The 10,114-nt window shown below is 29.2% G+C and overlaps 1 protein-coding gene across 1 annotated transcript; it reads right to left on the bottom strand.

Annotated features, from left to right (window-relative positions):
• Window positions 1–254: 254 nt before the first annotated feature.
• LOC132304598 (protein FAR1-RELATED SEQUENCE 5-like) lies at window positions 255–3,073 on the bottom strand. The gene is made up of 3 exons (XM_059802352.1): window positions 2,450–3,073; window positions 2,111–2,360; window positions 255–550 (listed from the first exon to the last, which is right to left on the bottom strand). Exons 1-3 carry the CDS (start codon window positions 3,071–3,073, stop codon window positions 255–257), a joined length of 1,170 nt encoding a protein of 389 aa, XP_059658335.1.
• Between the last annotated feature and the right edge of the window lie 7,041 nt (window positions 3,074–10,114).

The following is a 10,114-nucleotide window of genomic DNA, read 5'->3' as shown; positions in this document are numbered from 1 at the left end:
TTCAATGTGTACATATTGCCCACTTGTTTTAGAATGGGACAATTTTGTTTAAGTCTAGGTAGTTTACTGAGTAAACCATACTCAGCTTGATATTCCTTGTACCGTTTGTCTGACAATAGCCTGTCAAGGTGCATGAAGAAATCTGGAATACTCATTTTCCTGGTTAAGTACTCTTTCAAGCAGCTATTTAAACTTTCACTCAGCTGCGTTGTCCGCATTCCAGCGGTAAACCAATGTTTAACAAATGGATAACCCTATTTTTCTCTTAAACCCAACAAATTGTTCAACCATGTGTTACCAACAACATTGTAGTCCCTTAACATTACATCCCATTGTATACAAAAATCATCCTTATCATCATAACAGTACATGAATTGACTCAGCACACTTTTAATCCCTTCATCATTCCTAAAAATGGTGCCTACATGCTTCTGTGCATTTGCCATGATGTGCCACGTGCAAAGTAAATGTCTTGTCCTCGGCATAACTTGTGCCAACGCCTTTGCCATTGCACCATCTTGGTCAGTAAGAATCGTTTGTGGTGCTTTACCTAACATCACATTCAAGAATATATCAAAAAGGCATGTAAATGAATAGGCAATCTTATCATACATCATCACTAAAATTTTTAACAGTATTGAAAATTTGAAGGCGAGAACATTATGGCCCAATAAAATATCTTCATTTGAAAAAGTAATTCACATAAAAAAGGTAAAAAAGAATGGCCATGTTCAATTATTAAAGGCTGAAGTTGATCATGCCCTTTTTTAACCCTTCCTTTTATATATATATATATATATATATATATATATATATATATATATATATATATATACTTTTTCAATATGATTCTGATTTTTATGTAAATTACTTGTGGTTACTTGAGTGAGTTTATTGTTTGTAACTTGTAGCTCACCAGTAACTTAATCATATTTGAAGTCTACTACACTACCTGGAGATGTTAGAATCTTTGCTTCCCAAGGGTAGTAGGAACAGTCATTTATACCTTCCAAATACCTGTATATGTTTTCCTGAATACAAATACTGAATAATGCATTGACAATACTCGTGTATAAAGTACTAACTTTTTCTTGTATACATACATGTCCATTATGTGCACTCTCGGGTTGAGTTTGAGTTATATTTTAAAAAACAAGCAGAGAAGAATAATGAGATGAAAAGAGAAATAAAAATAAAAGGACTTTATTTAGGTAAGTCCCACAATCCACATTCTTTACATCTCCCACAACACCTTGTGTTGTTATTATTATTATTAAAGAGATATAAATTTTTTTTAAGACATAAAGAGTTATAATTTGAGCTAAATCATTTTAGTGTAAAAGATGTGAACAAAAAGAATAGAGGAGTTAGAATTCTTATTTTACCCTTGACATTTGACAAAATGAGTACAATAAAATGTTGCAACTATTTTTGTTTTTCTTTTCCATGATATAGAAACAGAAAAACAGAGATTATTCATTGTTCTCTCCTTGATAATTAACTTCTAATTAAGTAGGTGCAGCACAGATAATTAAATTATAATTTTAACCTACATGGAATCTTAAACCAATTCATTTTTTTTTTAACCAAATGCACTCTTCCAATCTTTCACCTCACACAATCCACATTCTTTACATTTCCACCTTCATCTCATTATTCTTCTCTGCTTGTGTTTTAAAATATGACTCAAACTCAACCCGAGAGTGCACATAATGGACATGTACCTACACAAGAAAAAGTTAGTATTTTATACACGAGTATTGTCAATGCATTATTTAGTATTTGTATTCAGGAAAACATATACAGGTATTTGGAAGGAATAAATGACTGTTGCTACTACCCTTGGGAAGTAAAGATTCTAACATCTCCAGGTAGTGTAGTAGACTTCAAATATGATTAAGCTACTGGTGAGCTACAAGGTACAAACAATAAACTCACTCAAGTAACCACAAGTAATTTACATAAAAATCAGAATCATACTGAAAAAGTATATATATATATAAAAATAAAAAAAAAGAAAAAAAAAAGGAAGGGTTAAAAAAGGGCATGATCAACTTTAGCCTTTAATAATTGCAAAAAGAAAAAAAAAAATTACATTTAGACTACTTACCTGACATTGCATTCAAGAATGAATCAAACAGCCACGCAAAGGAATTGGCAGTCTCGTCATACATCAATGCTAGTTCAAAGACAGCAGTCTCCCTATGATGATTCAAACCGAGAAAAGCCATAAAAGGACGATTACTTTGGACGAGCTTGTATGTCGTGTCGAATGTGACGATGTCTCCAAAATACCCATAGTCAATTATCATTCTCGAATCTGCCCAGAAGATATTAGTTATCATTTCATCGCTATCCAACTGCATGGTGTGAAAAAATGAAGGATTCTCACAAGATTGAATTTTGAAATAATTCATCAGCCATGTCTTCTCTCCGTATTCTAACTCACTCTGTCTCTTGTCCTTAGAAAATTTTGTTGATCAACTTTGGTGTAGCCAATTGATTGCCTCCCACCAGCCTGCCTGCTCATTGACTCAAATGCATTACCGAGTGGAACTCCAGATTCGCAGGCCAATTCCACATCAATTGCTTGGGCAACACTTATTCTTCGTTGTGATGGCATCATATGTGTGCATTCTTCAATTATCATAGGATGATTGTGAGATTCGACAAAATTATATACAACATACTTTCCCTTCTTGCGGTCATATCTAATTTGCATCAGTACACTACAACTGGTTCGAGTTTCAGCCCTGGGCTTTCTTGTATGGATATCCCTCTTGTCCTTCACCCTAAAACCTTGTTTGGAACACACAAACTTGCTTATTGTAATATTTCCTGTCTTACGGCTTTTATTTGCATAATCCTTACGAATACTGAATCCAACTTTACCCCCATAAGCATTATAAAAGTCGTATGCTTCATCCTCAGTGTCAAACTGCATGTTCAATTTTGGTGTGAATTCTATGTCAATGGGATTGACAACTTCTGCTACTAAGTTTTCAGAAATATTGATTTCGGCAACGATTGCAACGCTTGTTTTCACATCATTAATACTTAAGTCATTATCCATTGGGATAACTTCAGTATGAATGCTACAACAAGCAAAAGGTCCATCAAAACGTTAAAGTCAGTTTCTATAACTTGTGACAACAAAAAATATATACTAAATATTTACCGAACTAATGAAAAGGGCTAAAAAATCGTACAATTAACCAAGATTTCAGATACACTAGAATGCTTAACCAAAGTCAATTTCAAGAAGAAAAAAAAAATAACATAATTTAAACGAACTGATGACAAATGAAAGAATTAAAAAAATTTAACTTTAGGTGTGAAATTAGTTTTGCAGAGGTGTGAAATTAGTTTGCAGAATTGTGTTAATTGCTTATTTTGATGGTGAAGGTGATCAGTGTCCCTACTTATTAAACTTTAAAATGTTCTTTTCCTCATAAATATCACATAATAACCTGTGAAATGCGTAATTGCCTCATACATGAGAAGACAAAATATTTGGATAACACATTGGTACCTAATGAAGCCGACTCAGTTAAAAAAAAAAAAAAAAACAATTATGGAAGATTTTACATTCACTAGAATAGTTATTGAATATTATAAAAGAAAATCCTACAATTATCCAGGATTTCAAATGCCCTAGAATGCTTAACCAATGCCAATTTCAAGTAAAAAAAATCATAATTTACACTAACGGACGACAAATGAAAGAATTAAAAAATGTTAAATTTAGGTGTGAAATTAGTTTTGAAGAACGGTGTAAATAGTTTATTTTGATGGTGAAGGTGATCAGTGTCCCTACTCATTAAACTTCACAATGTATTTTTTCTCAAAAATGTGACATAATAACCTGTGAAAGTGTAATTGAAGACAAAATATTTGGATAACACATTAGTACCTAATGAAGCTAACTCAGTTAAAAAAAACAATTATGTAAGATTTTACATTCACTAGAATGGTTATTGAAGATTATAGAAGAAAATCCTATAATTATCCAAGATTTCAAATACGCTAGAATGCTTAACCAATGCCAATTTCAAGTAAAAAAAATCATAATTTACACTAACGGATGACAAATGAAAGAATTAAAAAATGTTAAATTTAGGTGTGAAATTAGTTTTACAGAGGTGTGAAATTAGTTTGTTAGAACTGTGTGAATAGCTTATTTTGATGGTGAAGGTGATCAGTGTCCCTACTTATTAAACTTCACAATGTTTTTTTCCTCATAAATATCACATAATAACCTGTGAAATGCGTAATTGCCGCATACATGAGAAGACAAAATATTTGGATAACACATTGGTACCTAATGAAGCCAACTCAGTTTTAAAAAAACAATTATATAAGATTTTACATTCACTAGAATGGTTATTGAAGATTATAGAAGAAAATCCTACAATTATCCAACATTTCAAATACGCTAGAATGCTTAACCAATGTTAATTTCAAGTAGAAAAATATCATAATTTACACTAACAGATGACAAATGAAAGAATTAAAAAATGTTAAATTTAGGTGTGAAATTAGTTTTGCATAGGTGTGAAATTAGTTTTTCAGAACTGTGTAAATAGCTTATTTTGATGGTGAAGGTGATCAGTATTCCTACTTATTAAACTTCATAATGTTTTTTTCTTCATAAATATCACATAATAATCTGTGAAATATGTAATTGCCGCATACATGAGAAGACAAAATATTTGGATAACACATTGGTACCAAATGAAGCCAACTCAGTTAAAAAAAATAATTATGGAAGATTTTACATTCACTAGAATGGTTATTGAAGATTATAAAAGTAAATCCTACAATTATCCAAGATTTCAAATATACTGGAATGTTTAACCAATGTCAATTTCAATTAAAAAAATATCATAATTTACACTAACGGATGACAAATGAAAGAATTAAAAAATGTTAAATTTAGGTGTGAAATTAGTTTTACAGAGGTGTGTGAATAACTTATTTTGATGGTAAAGGTGATCAGTGTCCCTACTTATTAAACTTCACAATGTATTTTTTCTCATAAATGTGACATAATAAACTGTGAAATGTGTAATTGCCGCATACATGAGAAGACAAAATATTTGGATAACACATTGGTATCTAATAAAGCCAACTCAGTTAAAAAAAAATAATTATGGAAGATTTTACATTCACTAGAATGGTTATTAAAGATTATAGAAGAAAATCCTACAATTAACCAAGATTTCAAATACTCTAGAATGCTTAACTAATGTTAATTTCAAGTAAAAAAAATCAGAATTTACACTAACGGATGACAAATGAAAGAATTAAAAAATGTTAAATTTAGGCGTGAAATTAGTTTGGCAAAGGTGTGAAATTAGTTTTTTAGAACTGTGTAAATAACTTATTTTGATGGTGAAGGTGATCAGTGTCCCTACTTATTAAACTTCACAATGTATTTTTTCTCAGAAATGTGACATAATAACCTGTGAAATATGTAATTGCCGCATACATGAGAAGACAAAATATTAGGATAACACATTGATATCTAATGAAGCCAACTCAGTTAAAAAAACAATTATGGAAGATTTTACATTCACTAGAATGGTTATTGAAGATTATAGAAGAAAATCCTATAATTACCCAAGATTTCAAATACGCTAGAATGCTTAATCAATGCCAATTTCAAGTAAAAAGAATCATAATTTACACTAACGGATGATAAATGAAAGAATTAAAAAATGTTAAATTTAGGTGTGAATTAGTTTTGCAGAGATGTGAAATTAGTTTTGTAGAACTGTGTGAATAGCTTATTTTGAAGGTGAAGGTAATCAGTGTCCCTACTTATTAAACTTCACAATGTATTTTTTCTCAGAAATGTGACATAATAACCTGTGAAATGTGTAATTGCCGCATACATGAGAAGACAAAATATTTGGATAACACATTGGTATCTAAAGAAGCCAACTCAGTTAAAAAAAACAATTATGGAAGATTTTACATTCACTAGAATGATTATTGAAGATTATAGAAGAAAATTCTATAATTATCCAAGATTTCAAATACGCTACAATGCTTAACCAATGCCAATTTCAAGTAAAAATAATCATAATTTACACTGACGGATGACAAATGAAAGAATTAAAAAATGTTAAATTTATGTGTGAAATTAGTTTTGCAGAGGTGTGAAATTAGTTTTACAGAACTGTGTGAATAACTTATTTTGATGGTGAAGGTGATCAGTGTCCCTACTTATTAAACTTCACAATGTATTTTTTCTCATAAATGTGACATAATAACCTGTGAAATGTGTAATTGCCGCATACATGAAAAGACAAAATATTTGGATAACACATTGGTATCTAATGATGCCAACTCAGTTAAAAAAAAAAAATTATGGAAGATTTTAAATTCACTAGAATGGTTATTGAAAATTATAGAAGAAAATCCTAAAATTAACCAAGATTTCAAATACACTAGAATGCTTAACTAATGTCAATTTCAAGTAAAAAAAATCATAATTTACACTAATGGATGACAAATGAAAGAATTAAAAAATGTTAAATTTAGGTGTGAAATTAGTTTGGTAAAGGTATGAAATTAGTTTTTTAGAACTGTGTGAATAGCTTATTTTGATGGTGAAGGTGATCAGTGTCCCTACTTATTAAACTTCACAATGTATTTTTTCTCATAAATGTGACATAATAACATATGAAATGTGTAATTGCCACATACATGAGAAGACAAAATATTTGGATAACACATTGATATCTAATGAAGCCAACTCAGTTAAAAAAAAACAATTATGAAAGATTTTACATTCACTAGGATGGTTATTGAAGATTATAGAAGAAAATTCCATAATTAACCAAGATTTCAAATACGCTAGAATGCTTAACTACTGTCAATTTCAAGTAAAAGATATCATAATTTACACTAACGGATGACAAATGAAAGAATTAAAAAATGTTAAATTTAGGTGTGAAATTAGTTTTGCAGAGCTGTGTAAATAGTTTATTTTGATGGTGAAGGTGATCAGTGTCCCTACTTATTAAACTTCACAATGTATTTTTTCTCAGAAATGTGACATAATAACCTGTGAAATGTGTAATTGCCGCATACATGAGAAGACAAAATATTTGGATAACACATTGGTACCTAATGAAGCCAACTCAGTAAAAAAAAAAAAACAATTATGCAAGATTTTACATTCACTAGAATGGTTATTGAAAATTATAGAAGAAAATTCTACAATTATCGAAGATTTTAAATACGCTAGAATGCTTAACCAATGTCAATTTCAAGTAAAAAAATATCATAATTTACACTAACAGATGACAAATGAAAGAATTAAAAAATGTTAAATTTAGATGTGAAATTAGTTTTGTAGAGGTGTGAAATTAGTTTTACAGAACTGTGTGAATAGCTTATTTTGATGATGAAGGTGATCAGTGTCCTTACTTATTAAACTTCACAATCTTTTTTTCCTCATAAATATCACATAATAACCTGTGAAATGCGTAATTGCCGCATACATGAGAAGACAAAATATTTGGATAACACATTGGTACCTAATGAAGCCAACTCAGTTAAAAAAAAATAATTATGGAAGATTTTACATTCACTAGAATGGTTATTGAAGAATACAGAAGAAAATCCTACAATTATCCAATATTTCAAATACACTATAATGCTTAACTAATGTCAATTTCAAGTAAATAAATATTATAATTTACACTAACGGATGACAAATGAAAGAATTAAAAAATGTTAAATTTAGGTGTGAAATTAGTTTTGCAGAGGTGTGAAATTAGTTTTGTAGACCTCTGTGAATAGCTTATTTTGATGGTGAAGGTGATCAGTGTCCCTACTTATTAAACTTCACAATGTTTTTTTTCTCATAAATATCATATAATAACATGTGAAATGCGTAATTGCCGCATATATGAGAAGACAAAATATTTGGATAACACATTGGTACCTAATAAAGCCAACTCAGTTAAAAAAAAAAAAAAAAAATTTATGGAAGATTTTACATTCACTAGAATGGTTATTGAAGATTGTAGAAGAAAATCCTACAATTATCCAATATTTCAATTACGCTAGAATGCTTAACAAATGTCAATTTCAAGTAAAAAATATCATAATTTACACTAACAGATGACAAATGAAAGAACTAAAAAATGTTAACTTTAGGTGTGAAATTAGTTTTTCAGAACTGTGTGAATAGCTTATTTTGATGGTAAAGGTAATCAGTGTCCCTACTTATTAGACTTCATAATGTTTTTTTCCTCATAAATATCACATAATAACCTGTGAAATACGTAATTGTCGCATACATGAGAAGACAAAATATTTGTATAACACATTGGTACGTAATGAAGCCAATTCAGTTAAAAAAAAAAAAACAATTACGGAAGATTTTACATTCACTAGAATGGTTATTGAAGATTATTGAAGAAAATTTTACAATTATCCAAAGGTTCAAATACGCTAGAATGCTTAACCAATGTCAATTTCAAGTAAAAAAAAATCATAATTTATACTAACGGATGACAAATGAAAGAATTAAAAAATGTTAAATTTAGGTGTGATATTAGTTTTGCAGAGGTGTGAAATTAGTTTAGTAGAACTGTGTAAATAGCTTATTTTGATGGTGAAGATAATCAGTGTCCCTACTTATTAAACTTCACAATGTATTTTTTCTCATAAATGTCACATAATAATCTGTGAAATGTGTAATTGCCGCATACATGAGAAGAAAAAATATTTGGATAACAAATTGGTACCTAATGAAGCCAACTTAGTTAAAAAAAAAAAAACAATTATGTAAGATTTTACATTCACTAGAATGGTTATTGAAGATTATAGAAAAAAATCCTACAATTATCCAATATTTCAAATATGCTAGAATGCTTAACCAATGTCAATTTCAAGTAGAAAAATATCATAATTTACACTAACAGATGACAAATGAAAGAATTAAAAAATGTTAAATTTAGGTGTGAAATTAGTTTTTACAGAGGTGTGAAATTAGTTTTACAGAACTGTGTCAATAGCTTATTTTGATGGTGAAGGTGATCAGTGTCCCTACTTATTAAATTTCACAATGTTTTTTTCCTCATAAATATCACATAATAACTTGTGAAATGCGTAATTGCCGCATACATGAGAAGACAAAATATTTGGATAACACATTGGTACCTAATGAAGCCAACTCAGTTAAAAAAAAAATAATTATGGAAGATTTTACATTCACTAAAATGGTTATTGAAGATTATAGAAGAAAATCCTACAATTATCCAAGATTTCAAGTTCACTATAATGCTTAACCAATGTCAATTTCAAGTAAAAAAATTTCATAATTTACACTAACGGATGACAAATGAAAGAATTAAAAAATGTTGAATTTAGGTGTGAAATTAATTTTGCAAAGGTGTGAAATTAGTTTAGTAGAACTGTGTGAATAGCTTATTTTGATGGTGAATGTGATCAGTGTCCCTACTTATTAAACTTCACAATGTTTTTTTCCCCATAAATATCACATAATAACATGTGAAATGCGTAATTGCCGCTTACATGAGAAGACAAAATATTTGGATAACACATTGGTACCTAATGAAGCCAACTCAGTTAAAAAAAAAAACAATTATGTAAGATTTTACATTCACTAGAATGGTTATTGAAGATTATAGCAGAAAATCCTACAATTATCCAACATTTCAAATACGCTAGAATGCTTAACCAATGTTAATTTCAAGTAGAAAAATATCATAATTTACACTAACAGATAACAAATGAAAGAATTAAAAAATGTTAAATTTAGGTGTGAAATTAGTTTTGCATAGGTGTGAAATTAGTTTTTCAGAACTGTGTAAATAGCTTATTTTGATGGTGAAGGTGATCAGTGTCCCTACTTATTAAACTTCATAATGTTTTTTTCCTCATAAATATCACATAATAACCTGTGAAATATGTAATTGCCGCATACATGAGAAAACAAAATATTTGGATAACACATTGATACCAAATGAAGCCAACTCAGTTAAAAAAAAACAATTATGGAAGATTTTACATTCACTAGAATGGTTATTGAAGATTATAGAAGTAAATCTTACAATTATCCAAGATTTCA

Source organism: Cornus florida, unplaced genomic scaffold (genome assembly GCF_030987335.1).
Source record: "Cornus florida cultivar Cherokee Brave unplaced genomic scaffold, ASM3098733v1 CherokeeBrave_3.0.0_Hap2_Chr04, whole genome shotgun sequence".
In the NCBI taxonomy this organism is placed as follows: Eukaryota; Viridiplantae; Streptophyta; class Magnoliopsida; order Cornales; family Cornaceae; genus Cornus; species Cornus florida.
The sequence above is the reverse complement of the archived record's forward strand: the minus strand, read 5'-3'. Positions and strand labels throughout refer to the sequence as shown.